The 13,544-nt window shown below is 45.6% G+C and overlaps 1 protein-coding gene across 4 annotated transcripts in view; it reads left to right on the forward strand.

Moving 5' to 3' along the window:
* Ntrk3 (neurotrophic receptor tyrosine kinase 3) overlaps nt 1-13,544 on the forward strand; it is a 368,787-nt gene that overhangs the window by 289,095 nt on the left and 66,148 nt on the right. For all 4 annotated transcript variants that reach the window (XM_035441374.1, XM_035441375.1, XM_027408171.2 and 1 more), the window contains one exon: nt 13,402-13,532. In XM_035441374.1, coding sequence (XP_035297265.1) covers nt 13,402-13,532 — 131 coding nt within the window. The remainder of the gene's footprint in view (nt 1-13,401; nt 13,533-13,544) is intronic.

Here is a 13,544-nt window from a genome sequence, read left to right on the forward strand (position 1 = left end):
GGATACTTCTCACATCCCAATGACTGTCAGTCCCAGTAGCCTCTTGAACTTCAATTTCTAGAAACTTCTAAAGATATTTTTTAAAAAATCATATGATATGGACATTTTTCAGAGCCTAATTTTTAAAAACAATCTTTTAAAAAATTTACATACCAATCCCAGTTCCCCTTCCTCCCCTCCTCCCAGTTCCCCCATCTTCCTCCATCCTACCCCCTAACCACTCCTCAGAGAGGGTGAGGCCTACCATGGGGAGTCAACAAAGTCTTCACATCACACTGAGGCAGGACCAAGCTCCCCTCTCCCCCCATCTAGGCTGAGCAAGGTATCCCTCCATAGGGAAGGGGCTCCAAAAAGCCAGTTTGTGCATTAGGGATAAATCCTGGTTTCACTGCCAGTGGCTCTATAAACTGCCCAAGCCACACAATTGTCACCCACATTCAGAGGGACTAGTTCAGTCCTATGCAGGTTCCCCAACTGTCAATCTGGAGTCGGTGAGCTCCCACTAGCTTGGATCAACTGTTTCTGTGGGTTTCCTCATCATGGTCTTGACCCCTTTGCAGAGCCACTCCATTTCTTTTAGTGCCAAGAAAACTATAAAAGATTATTTTGTGATCCATGGCATCATTTATATAAGCATTTGCTAGTGATCCCAGCCAGTGCCATGGAGATTGCAAACTTGGAGTTTGGTGAACTTGAATAGATTCAACCTAAGAGTGGAGAAGAGATTTCACAGGTCAGGTGGGAACACCAGAATTTCATGAGTTTATGTGGTGTGTGTGTGTGTGTGTGTGTGTGTGTGTGTGTGTGTGTGTGTGTGTGTGTAGGTGTAGTGCAGTGTAGTGTTTGGTAGAATTATTGGGGAGGGGGAGGTTCAGGAGTCAGGCCAGAAACTCATTGACCAGTGTGCTTAACATCTGGTGTGGGGGAACTTTTGGAAATCAGCTCAGAGGATGTGGTGGGAAAACACCTGGCAAAGCAAGTGGGCTTCCACAGGGAGAAGCAGGGATCCAGCATCAGGAGGCCGTGCGGAACGAATCTGCCGGCTGCTCCAAGCTAAGGCTGCCTACGCCCAGGTCCTGTGTAGGGAGACCCACAGGCTCTGTTTTGTGTCCTTGTTCCTGTCATAGGTTGGGTTAAAAAGGATGAGGGCTAGATCAGGGAGTTTAGAAAGGGTAGTGGGGGCAGGGAGGGGGTAAAAAGTGCTTACCCATAGTGTAGGATTGCGATCGCAGTGTGGGGTACAGAGCAGAAGCATCGTCTTTGGAAAAGTCCCAGCATAGATTCCCTGGGCTCCCTAGAAGCCTCTATAGTCTGGATCTTGGCCTTGGGGCTTCTAACAGAGCCTGATAGAAGGGCTGTCCAAACTTTGAAGTTATTTGAAGGAGTCTTGGCTAGAAATAAAGGGGTGACTGGAGGGTGAGCCTGTAAAGGCAAAGAGCATTTTTGTCCTGATGGGCTAAAGGAAGCCTCTGTTGGGGCTGAGCAGAGCTGGAAAGAGAGGTAGCTGTCAGTCTCTGGGGCAGAGAGAGGATGCAGGGATTAGCAGGCGAGACACATGACCACCACCCCTTCATGCACTTGGAGGAAGGCAGGAAGCTCAGGTCTGGATGATTCAAACTACTGGACTATAGCTCTGCTCACCCACAGGGCAAGAACTCTTTCTAGCCAACATGCTTATGCCCTAAGAGGTGACCCTTGCCTGTATACTTTGAAACCCTGCTCTAAGGAGGGTAAAGAGGGATCTTTGTTCAAGAAACGCTAAGGATTATGGATCCCATGTGGATGTACTAATTTGTATGGAAATTTCCTTTCCCCTGTTTGTCCCTTTCAGGTGGCCTCAGAGCTCCCCTGCTTTGGGCAGGACTACTGTAAACCTCCTCCCAAAAGCCACCAAATTCTCTAAGATGGGTTCCCCTGTCCCTCACTAGGTGACCTGCTTCACTTCCTAGTGCTATGCATGAAGTGTTCCCTGTCATTAAGTTCATATCATTGAGGGGAAGAGCAAAAGTGGGCAGATTTCTTTAGCCTTGCATTTTCTTCTGGAATGGGGTATATAGATGTTATAAAGCCCAGGCTTGTGTGTCCATCAGTGACCTGGACTCCTATCATTCCAAAGAACTCAGTAAATTCACATTAGAATTGAAGGTCACCTTGGCTGAGGTCACTGCTTCTCAAGTTTTATAGCAAGTATGTTTGGAGCTTCTTTCTCCAGTTCCCCCTGGGCTGATCTTGCATAAAGGAAGGCAAACTAGATAGATATGGGTCTATGACACCTCATTTTGTGTTAGAGACAGACATTCTTGAGATGGCAGAAGGATCTTCTCAAGAACAAAGAAAATCAAGAGAATGTGTCAGGAGGAAAATGTCACCCTAGGGGAATGGGTGGATGTTTGCAACTGGAAGTGGGGGTGGGCTCCCCAAATGGAGAAGTGTGTGGGCCACCAATCACTAGGAATGATGAATGTTGGAATCTGTGGACCTATTCTTGCTTTGTGTAGGGTAATATAAGAAAACAGTCTAAGGATTTGGATTAGGTTATCAGAGTTTTGAAACTGGCAATTAAAAACTATGCTATGTTGGGTATGGTGGTGATCACCTGTCATCCCAGAGCTCACAAAGTGGAATCAGGAGCTTGGCTTCCATGGCAGCCTGAACTACAAAGGAGACTATATCCCAAAAAGCCAAAATAATCTTAAAATCTAAATTAAAGATAAAGATTAACTCAAAAGATTTATGATGCTATAGACTAAGATCTTCCAAGTGCCCCCATGCTCCCACAGTGTGAACATTTTCCTTATCTCATTCAAGGATCCCACAACTTTGTGTAGTAGAAGCATTATTGCTATTATTATTACTTCTGTCCTCTAGGGGAGGAAACTGTGACTGAGGCAGGTACCATCATCAGGGAGGATCACTGGAAGTCTAAGCACGATGGAAGAGGGAAGAACTAACCTGTCTCTTTTCTCACTCAATACATTTAAGTTGCATCACTATGCACACATAATCTCACTGCCTTCTCATGGCAATTTCTGGAGATGGGGATTTACTTAGTGTCATCCATGAAAGCATTCAGGCTGAAGATTGCACTGGACAGTGGATGCACTATCTAGTGCAGTTCTACTCAATGCTGCCTCATCCCACAGTCATGTTCTTTGCCATTTCCCATACGCTAACATGCTGTTCATTCCTTTCCTGTCTTCATTTTTATGCTTGGTATGCTGTATGGGCATATATCACTGCCTATTTAGATAGGTCTAACAACAATATTTCCTCCCCTTCCTGTGAAGGGACTTACTCCATTTGCTTCCAGATTCAATAGCTATAAAAAGGCAATGGTGGATCCCACAAATGGATGCTTGTGGTCCTCTCTGGTCTGCCCTGCTTCAGTTTGTCCTGACCTCAAATTTCTTGGTTTGAAATCAAGACTCCAGGTGCCCAGAAGTCTAGATCTTGACCCAAAACTCTAGAGCAAGAAGAAATGACTATGAAGTAATGTTGCCCTGTGATTGCTTATGAGGACAGGGCCTCTTGAGAAAGACTTTTAGGGTGGAATTTGCTGCCTTATGGGGGGGTGGATTGAGGCAGCATCTCTAGGTGGCTGCTGGAGCAGAAGAGTTTCTGGAGAGATAGCTGGGTGGCATGCACCTGTTGAATGAGGGCTTGACATAATCTCATCGGAAAGGAGCTATCCAGGCTAGAAGAGGGAGAATGGAAGGAGCTAGGTAAGTTGTCAGAGGAACAGATTCCTAGCTAGAGCCTGAGATTCATCTTTCAGCACCTAGCTTCTCAATTCCAGATGGCTTTCCTTGGGGACTTCCTTTGCTCTATACTCTTGGCTTCAGCAGCCAGTGCTTAATGAGAGCCAGAGGCACACTTGCCCCAAGAAGGGTCAACACACCAAGCAGACAAGGATGTGGGCATGAAAGGGCCAGTGTGGTGTGGTTAGGGAAGTGATGGCAGCAGCCACAGTGTTGGGGGATTTTTGAGTCATACAAGTGGAATTCAGAGGATAGCACCTGGGAACAGGGACACATCTGAACTTTAGCTTCCTTTGCTGAACTTGTGTCAGGAGACATGAGCTGGAAATTGCCCCAGAACAGACAGTCCTCTTCTCATCCTCTCTCTTCACTGAGTCCAGAAACAGCAGGGTGTCTTATGTGTTTATTCATCTTGGTGGGAACACATTGTCTTTGTGTCCTATATTACTACTTCTAGCTACAGGGTGTACACGTGCTGTGGGGCATGACCTATGTTCCCTGCTCCTCAGCAGACCAGACCATAAAGGATCATTGTTTGGAAGTCTGTGTCAGAGATGAAGGGTTCAGAAGTGATTCTCACACCTGTCCCGGTTCAACAGAATCTTTAGTCTTCAGGCAAGCCTTGGAGGCAGCACATAAATAAGTGTGCTCTTTGGGACTTGCTGGATCACTTCCCATTTTCATTCATTCCTTTTAACTACTCCTCCAACTTCCCTTCTTCGTTTCTCTTTGTAGTGTTCTCCCTGCTTACATCCATACTTCAGATGGGACTTTAATTTATTCATTTACTCATCAAATATTTAGTGAGTTCTTTGTGTATATTGGGCACTGTGCTAGGCTTAACTGATAGCCTCCAGTAACATGTGACAGTGGCCTCCTTTTGAATTGAATGCTTTAGGGACACTTTACAAAGGCATCCAACTGCAAAGCTGTGAAGGAAGCCCAGGCCTCTGGAGAGGAGGCGCTAGGATGGGCTGACAGCAGGAGGATCTGAGTTCTTAGATAAATAGTTCTGAGTCAATGTTACCTTAGGGCAGCAACAACAACGGGCAGTGCTGGTGTTCAGTGGCACCATATCCATTCCCATGTTCATTTGCTTAGTCATTTTAAAGATTCTACAGACTTCTCCTCTTAGCTTTCCAGCCTTAGAAGTGTGTTCTACAAAGGCCCTTGTCACTTCCTCAAGAGATCTTACTCTGAGAGTAGAAACCATCAGGGACTGCCTTGTAAAAATTGTTATTTGAACAGTTCTATAGTGCTATGCCCTCCTGTCTGTTCATGAGGAGGTAGATGGGGTAGTTGCAGACCACAGCATAAAGTCTTCCATTAGTCAGGGAGATGCTCATATATAAGACCACAAGGAACATCTACAAACCCTTAGAGAGGCACAGCCAGAGGGCTGGAAGGAAGGTGGGGGGCAGGCCTATGCTGGCAGCAGAAGTTCCGGCCGTGGTAAAGGTAGGGGTCCTGCCCCCCTGGCAGAGTGCTGCCCCTCTATGATTTAGAGCTGGCCCTCTTTCTTCTGCCACTTCTAAAACCCAATGTTGGAGCTCTGAGAATGTTATTCTTTCCTTGCTTAAAGACATTCCATTTCATGTGTAATTAAATGTGTGGTATTGAATTAATGTTTTCTTCTGAGCCCTTTTTGGCAGCCTAAGACCCTAGGGTCTGGTTAGTGCAAAGAAAGCACACACTTCTCAGAGATCCTCCCTTCCTCTCCCTGTTCCCTTGTTCCCTCTCTCCTGTCAGCCATCTTCCTTGTCTTCCAGACTCACAGCAACCCCAGGATCTGGCTGTTCTCTGCTTCTCAGTGGAGTCCTGAATTCAGGACATTTGGTGATGTTCTCTTGAGACACGGGCTCAGGTGGTAGACACCGAGCTAGCAGAGACAAGGTCTCTGTCTTTATGGTTGTCACAGCTCTTTTCTATGCAGTGATGCCACCTCAGAACACAGGATTTTTCTCTGTAGAGGTCAAGGGGCCTGATGTAGCTAAAGAGTGACAACTGTCTGCTCACACATCCTCCTCACTTTTCCTCAGCTTTGTTATCTATGGTTTCTGTTGCACAGTCAACTGCAGTCTGAGAGTCTTACTATTTATCGTGTCTCTCTCAATATAGCAAACTGGCTAACCCTTATCACTGTATGTTATTATTATATTAATTATTATTATAATTATTATATCATCAGTGGTTGTCAATCTTTCATTGTGTCTAGTTTATAGATTAGACTTTACCATAGCTGCTGCATGTACAAGAAAAAGCTGGTTTCACGTTTCCTTGGGGGCTCTTGCAATTTAGCCTTTGTGGATAGGGGGCATTACTATAGCAGACTTTGCAGTCTGACAGACCACCTCTGATAGCTGAGGGGTCTTGGGCAAGCCTCAGCTCCCTCTTCTGGAGTACCCAAAGATCAACAGACTGTATTTCACTTTAGAGCCTAAGAAAGATGGATAGGGAGGTACATACAAGTGCTTGCTTAATCTTGCTTGGATAGGTGCTCAATCAATAGAAGCTATTTTTATTATTAATAATAAGGGAATAAGGGATCCCACAAAGTAAAAAGAGGCAAGAACAGTGTAGAATAGGGTCCTTGAGAGAAAGATCCAAGAGACACTGTCAGTAATGCCAGTAACCAATTGAGAACTGAGTGTTCAAAGGGATCAAATCCTTGGGGCAGCATTGGGGTGGGGGGGCGTCTGTCTGAGCCCCTTATGCTCTAGGTTTCAGGGATGTATCATGCACATGTATGTCCCTGAGAACAATAATGAGATGAAGGTCTTCTGTGTGTGAATTATGGGTCATGCTCGTTTGAGGGGCCAGAGTTTGCAGCTCCACATGCAGCAGTCAGGATCACCATAATTCAGTCACTGATTCTGGGCATCTGGTATACCTCTGTAGGGGAAGCTGTAGCCACGCCTTCTTAGGGGCTGGCTACAGGAGTACCTGAGGGCTTGTGAGGGCGTGGTCAGAGTGAGTAGGGGGACTGCGTTTTCGGTTTCGGTTTCTCTTTGCTTCTTGCTGTACAGACTACCACCGGCTGGCTGGTCCGCTCTGTAAGTAAGGCTTTTCCCTATTAAATACCCTTATATTTCTACCTGACTCCGTATTGGTAATTACCTACTATATACCTCCACTGATAAATGCCCATTTTGAGGAGGTGGCTGTCTCTGCCTTTTGGTGTCTTTATTTGATTGTCTGGCCAACCTCCTCCCACAAACTATTTTTGACTCTGACGAAGAGGAGGCTAAATGTTGTGGTGGCAGACTGGGGCAGACTGGTGGTGACCCTGAGTCAATGCCTGCCACCTCCGAGCAACCTCAAGCCATTTTGTTCCTAGAGATGGTAATTATCATCCTTTCTTCAGTTTCTCTCCAAGCCACTGCTTTGTTTGCACACAGGCTAAGCTTTGAGAAGATGCAGGTCTTACAGAAAGAGACAGAACCACACATGTGTTAAATGTCAATTACATTTCACATATTTTCTAACTCTATTATCTAAAGAGATATGTCTAGGTATGTGTATATATGCAGAGGCTGGAGGTCAACACTGGGCATCATTCTTCAGGTGCCACCCACATTTTGAAATAGAGTTGGCTGGAGAGTAAGCCCCAGGGATCCTCCTGCTTCAGCCTTTCCAACACTAGAAGCCCATGGGTATACTGTCACAGCTAGCTTTCTTCAAGTAGGTTCTGAAGATGGAGCTCAGGCTTTCATTCTTGCGATGTAAGCACTTTAATGTCTAAGCAATCTCCCTAGGCCTATTATCTAAAGGTTTAAATCAGTTTTCTTAATTGTTCAGCCAAGTTACCATCAATGTTTCTGATCTACAGATCAGGTACTGGAGCCTTGGAGAGAGAACACAACTGGGAAATGGCAGTGCCAAGATTCCAGTAGAGATGTTTATCTGCCCTCTACCCATAAAAATCTTTCTTCTTGGAGTAGTGTTATAATTTTAGTGGTCTTTGATATTTCTTTATCCCCGGGCTACAAGGCTGAGCAGTTTCTGGCTCCCCTTTCTGTGTGAAGAGAGATGTGACAATGTCACTTATCAGTCTCTGTGGGTTCAGCCACATCAGATCATCCAGAGTAAGTGGCTATGTGTTTCACAGCAGGAGTTTCAGAAAAGTCTTTCTCAATTATTTTCAACCCCCAGTCTCAGATGAGAAAGCCCAGGCAAACAGACAATACAAAACGAGCCCACCCACTGGCCTCTCAGAGACCTGAGTGCTAGAGGCCAAGCTTCCTGTAGATCTGGGATATTTCCCCTAGGTGAGTCTAACACATGGATGGTGACCCAGGTCCCTCCTGTAGAGAAGGCCACTGGAAGCAGCAACTGAAATGGAGACCCCACATTGGGTCAGATGAATCACTTGCCCTGTGGGAACCAGGGGATCTACAGGAGGCTTCTGGTGGAATCCCATCAGGGGCTCTCTGGTGAAGAAGAGTTTGAGATGAACCTTGGCAGAAGGTCTTTGTAACCTTTTCAAGTTCCTGAGACCCCTCTTCCTTATATACCAGCCCCTACTTCCTCATCATCCATTTCGTTAATGGAAATAGGACATTTCCCCACATCCCATCTATGCATTTCCCTTTTCTCTTCCCCACTTCCTGCATTCCAAAGCCTGAGCTTCATGAGAAGCCATCATGGGTCAGATGGCTTCGCTAGCCACATGCTGATGGGAACGAAAAATAAGCAGAGAAGGGGCCCAAATAGACATGTGGATATCAGAAATGAATCAGTTCACTCCAGCCAGTCCTTGGGACCACCCAATTCCATACTCTTCCCCATCTATACACTTCTCAGAGGTTGGGGGGTTCTGAATGGTGACCAGTGGGAGGCTCCTGCTTCTGCCACTAGGGCAATGTTGTAAAAGGGTCTCAGGATGAGCAGTGTGGGAGAATAAGGTGGGTAGTGGAGGGTTAATATTTGGACAGAACCATTTTGGTGGCTATAGACTAAGGCCCAGGTAAGGAAAGGATGGAGAGGAAAGATCAGAGGCTGAGGAATCCCTACAAGGAAAAGCTTTTCTTGGCCATGGTTTGTCTCTGAATCATGAACCTTCATTTTATCTGTGAAAGGAGTGCAGTGATTCTGAGGTCCTTTTGAGAATGAATACTGAACACCTTGAAGGACTGGCCATGTACACATTCCCTTTGCTTTACTTCTTTATATATGAGTTCAGGAAAAGAACAGCTGAGATTGCATTTTGGAGTCCAGCCTCCTTGGTACATGGGAGAAGCCACATGGAAGGGATTTATGCCATGCATTTGGCTTCTATTCAGTGTTTCTCTGCCAAAGTTTCTCATTCACTTTGTGGGGCTTCTTGTCCCCATCACTAAGAATTCATTCCTTATTGGAGAAGGATTTGAGGTGGAATGAAATCTACTTTTATTTCTGGCTCCTTCCCCGCTTCTTAGCTCTTACCACTTGACCAGGGATGAACACATATTGATCTTAAACTCCCTTCACTGTGAAGACAAGAGGATGAAACAAGGAGGCTATTTTGAGCCATTGGGCATTTCCTTGTCCCTAAAATGATTCATTTTCATGTTTAAGAAAAACACAAAACACGTTGGCCCATGCTAGGCTCTAGCCTACCTTGTCCATATTCCCATGGAGAGTAGGAGAGTGATTTTCTTGCAATATGCTCACCTGGCCCCTGCCTGATTCAAAGCCCACAGCTGCCATGCTCACACCATCACCAACAGGAAGTCTGCAAAAGACCCCAGGCTCTCAACACAAGGGTGGAAAGCTATTCCTGTGCTTCTGAATCTTTCAAAGCCCTACTGCCTAGGAAGGGAGGAGGGAAAGAAGGACTTTCAGACATGACCCAGGCTTAGCAGCTGAAAAGGGGTGTCCAGCTCTTTCTAAAGCTCCCCAGCTCTCCTTTTGAATCCACTATTGCTGAGAGTGGGTAGTTCTGAGGAGAGTTAGCTCACAGCTGGATTTAGGGACCAGAGAAAATTTACCCTGTTGCTTTGCCTTTCTAAAACATAAGAAAGCCAAAGAGGCTTGGTCTCCAGAGCATAGATAGGTGTCTCAGTCTCTTCAAACAGTTGACTCAGCCTAAGCCATCTAGCCTGCAAGGGCAAGAGGGGTGTGGAAGTTAATCCAGGATCCATGGCCTCCTCCTGGTCTTCTGGAGATGAGGTGTGATTTACCTGTTGGGAGGCATGATGCTTGTCAAGTCCAGCCTGTGCAGACAGCTGCTCTCTCAGTTAGCTAACCCCTCACTGCACAAAACACATTGTGTTCCAGTGGTCCTCAAAGCATGCCTCCTGGATCAGCAATGTCAACATCATCTGGGAACATAGAGATACATATCCTCAAACCTCGAGATGGATACACCAGGTGGTAATCTCTGGGGTAGGCACCCAGTGATGCATTCTTAAAAACTCTCTGGTTGATTTTGAGGGACTGCACATTGGTAACTGAGAAGGAGCTTGGGAAAAGGATCTGACTGCAAACTCGGCTTTTCATCAAGTGACTGGCTACTCTGGCGTATCTTTGCATTCTGGATGTCATGCTGATCTCAGCAGCTGGGGGAGACGTGGTTAGGCTTTCATTTCACCTTCTTTTAAAATTATACCAGCCATGATGAAAATGGTATTTTACCATATTTACAATTTGGAATACGTTTATTGCATTACATTCCTGGGGAGAGGTGGACCAACAGACATCTATTCACCTAGGGTAGGATACCCGTAACAGACCTAGGCCGGGTTGGCAAATAAACAAACGTCAGAGTTACAGGAATGTGAATGACTCAAAACCGTCTGTATCACCCAAAACTCCTACCTCAACTATACATGTTAGCACCTTCTAAGAGAATGTGTACCTGGAAGGATTACATGTATCTAGAGTGAGAGCATGGAGGACAGAAGGGCTGAAATCTCAGGTGAGTCTGATAATGTCCCCGACCCTCTATAAGGTCGTAATAATTAGACTGATCTCTCTCTCTCTCTCTCTCTCTCTCTCTCTCTCTCTCTCTCTCTCTCTCTCTCTCTCATATGGGTGCCTGCTCATGCCACCTGTGTGTGTACAGGGCAGAGGACAGGTTTTGTATTATAGGTCCTTGCCTTCTTTGTTTGAGAACAGGCCTCCTGCTTTGTTCCTATTTATACTTAGATGATTTGCCCACAAGCTTATAGGTATACACTCTCCCTCCAGTCTCATCACAGGAACTTAAGATTACATACACAGCTACTGAAACTGGCCTGGGCTGGGGATCCCAACTCAAGTCCTTGTCCTTGCACAGCACATGCCTTATTCACTGAGATATCTCCCTAACCTAATAGGCTGATGTTGTGAGTCACAGTCACTGTGATTTCAAGATCGCAATAGACATGTGGTTCACAAAAGATAGAGTTCCACAATACAAATGTTTATAGACTTCTACATCCAGCTGTGGGAATATACCCATTTTACAGATGAGGAACGTGAGGCCTGGCCCCTGGCTGGAAAGCTGTCTTACCAGGCCACATCTCACTCCCTGGCCTTGGCAGGTCACTCAGCTTGCAGGGCTCTATGTGTCATCACTAGCCACCTGGGAATGAGTAGGCAGTGGTGAGAAGATGGCTTTCCCCACAGGAATACACCCCTGCTTCTCATTTTCTCCCAGTGATACCTTTTAGTCTTATCACCCAAGGCCAAAAAATATGCCATTCTTCAGAGACTACAAGATGGAGACAGGGATGTAGAGCAAGGGAGAGACCCCAGTAGCTGAGCCATCTCTCCAGCCCAGGAAACTGTTTTTTATCCACCTGTCATTTAAGACTGCCTGTAAGGGAGAAAGAAATAGGGGTAGCTCACTCTAGACCCTGTGGGATATTGAATTCTAATAGGAAAAGGCAGTACAAACATTCTAAGCCAGTAGGTCCAGCTTTCGAGCCATGCCCCTCTGTCACTATCACACATGGCTCCTCATGTGGGGACAGTCTGCCACGGTTCTTCCACCTTCAGTTTTCACTGTTCGACAAGGTCATTTGAGAGGATCTTCTTTGCTGGCTCGGCGACATGCTTCATAATGTTGATACAGGTATTTAATGGGCTTTGCCTATTGAACAATTCATGTAAAGGTCGGTGAGTAATCTCCACCTCACTCCTTTTCATCACCGGTCCCCCGCTTGGACAATTCCTTAGTAGCATTTTTTCCAAAGAGGTGGGAGGGCTGAGGTCACAGCTCTGCTCTCTCCTGGCAGACACACTTTAATTAGGTTGCTAAATTAGCAGAGGCACTGGCGACTCTTCTCTTTGCACAGACCCCAGTTCTAAGACTATCTTTGAACTTGCCATTTGTGAGCTCATTGGTTTGCTTTCTCTCAGAGGAGCAGTACTGGGGCCAACTAGAGATTTTCCTGAAATAATTTTAGCACCCCATGAGTGTTTTCTATCCTGAACAAGGTGCTATTGGTCTCTCTCTCTCTGTGTGTGTGTGTGTGTGTGTGTGTGTGTGTGTGTATGTGTGTGTGTGCATATGTATGTATATGTGTGTATATGGTATGTTTAAATTTGTGTATGTATACGTGTGTATCTATGTGTATGTGTGTATATGGATGTATGTGCACATATGTGTGCATGAGTGTGCATGTGTATGTGAATATGTGCATGTACCTGTGTGTACATGTGGCTATGTGTATGTGTGATTGTATGTGTGGGTGTGCTTGTATTTGTGTGTATGTGTGCATTTGTATGTGGGTATACCTGTGTGTGTGTATGTGTGTGTGTGCATATGTATGTATATGTGTGTATATGGTATGTTTAAATTTGTGTATGTATACGTGTGTATCTATGTGTATGTGTGTATATGGATGTATGTGCACATATGTGTGCATGAGTGTGCATGTGTATGTGAATATGTGCATGTACCTGTGTGTACATGTGGCTATGTGTATGTGTGATTGTATGTGTGGGTGTGCTTGTATTTGTGTGTATGTGTGCATTTGTATGTGGGTATACCTGTGTGTGTGTGTGTGTGTGTGTGTGTGTGTGTGTGTGTGTGTGTGTTGAGCACATGTTTCTAAGTTTCTCCAAGGCACTGAGCCAACCTCTTAAAATGGATCATCTCATTTACTCACAAGGATACAGTGAGGGAGGTATTGTTTGTAACCCCATTTTACAAATGAGGAAATTGAGGTGCTGAGATTAAATAACTTTCCCAAACTGAAAAAACAAATAATAATAAAGCAGTAATGGCATGGAGCCAGGATTCAGATCTGATTCTCAGTACAACCTTGGCAACCATGGTGTTTAAAGTGCTGCCAACAGCTTATTGGCATCACTTGGGGACTTGCTAGGGATGCAGATTCTCAGGCCCACTGAATCAGAACCTGCATTTTGCCAAGGTGTGCCAGTTCATGTGCAGCATCACAGGAGATGGAAGCAGTCTATATTCAGTCACATCACTGACTCATGCCCTCACCAGATTGCAAACTACCCTCAGCTCGGGTCTTCATCTCAGAAAGGTGAGAGTAGTCAGCAGCCAGTCTGGCACAGACTTCACCCATAAATAAATGACCATCTCCATGGCCAAACTAGCATGGGAACATTTGGCTCTTCCCATTGTGGACTCAGAAGCACCCTAGATTCGTGCTGTCCTGATGGATGACAGAACCTGACTGTCCCCTTTGTGATGCTTCTACAGATGTCCAGCACATCAAGAGGAGAGACATCGTGTTGAAGAGAGAACTGGGTGAGGGAGCCTTTGGAAAGGTCTTCCTGGCTGAGTGTTACAATCTAAGCCCCACCAAAGACAAGATGCTCGTGGCAGTGAAGGTAAATCCTGGG

This window comes from Cricetulus griseus, chromosome 3 (genome assembly GCF_003668045.3).
Source record: "Cricetulus griseus strain 17A/GY chromosome 3, alternate assembly CriGri-PICRH-1.0, whole genome shotgun sequence".
Classification (NCBI taxonomy): domain Eukaryota; kingdom Metazoa; phylum Chordata; class Mammalia; order Rodentia; family Cricetidae; genus Cricetulus; species Cricetulus griseus.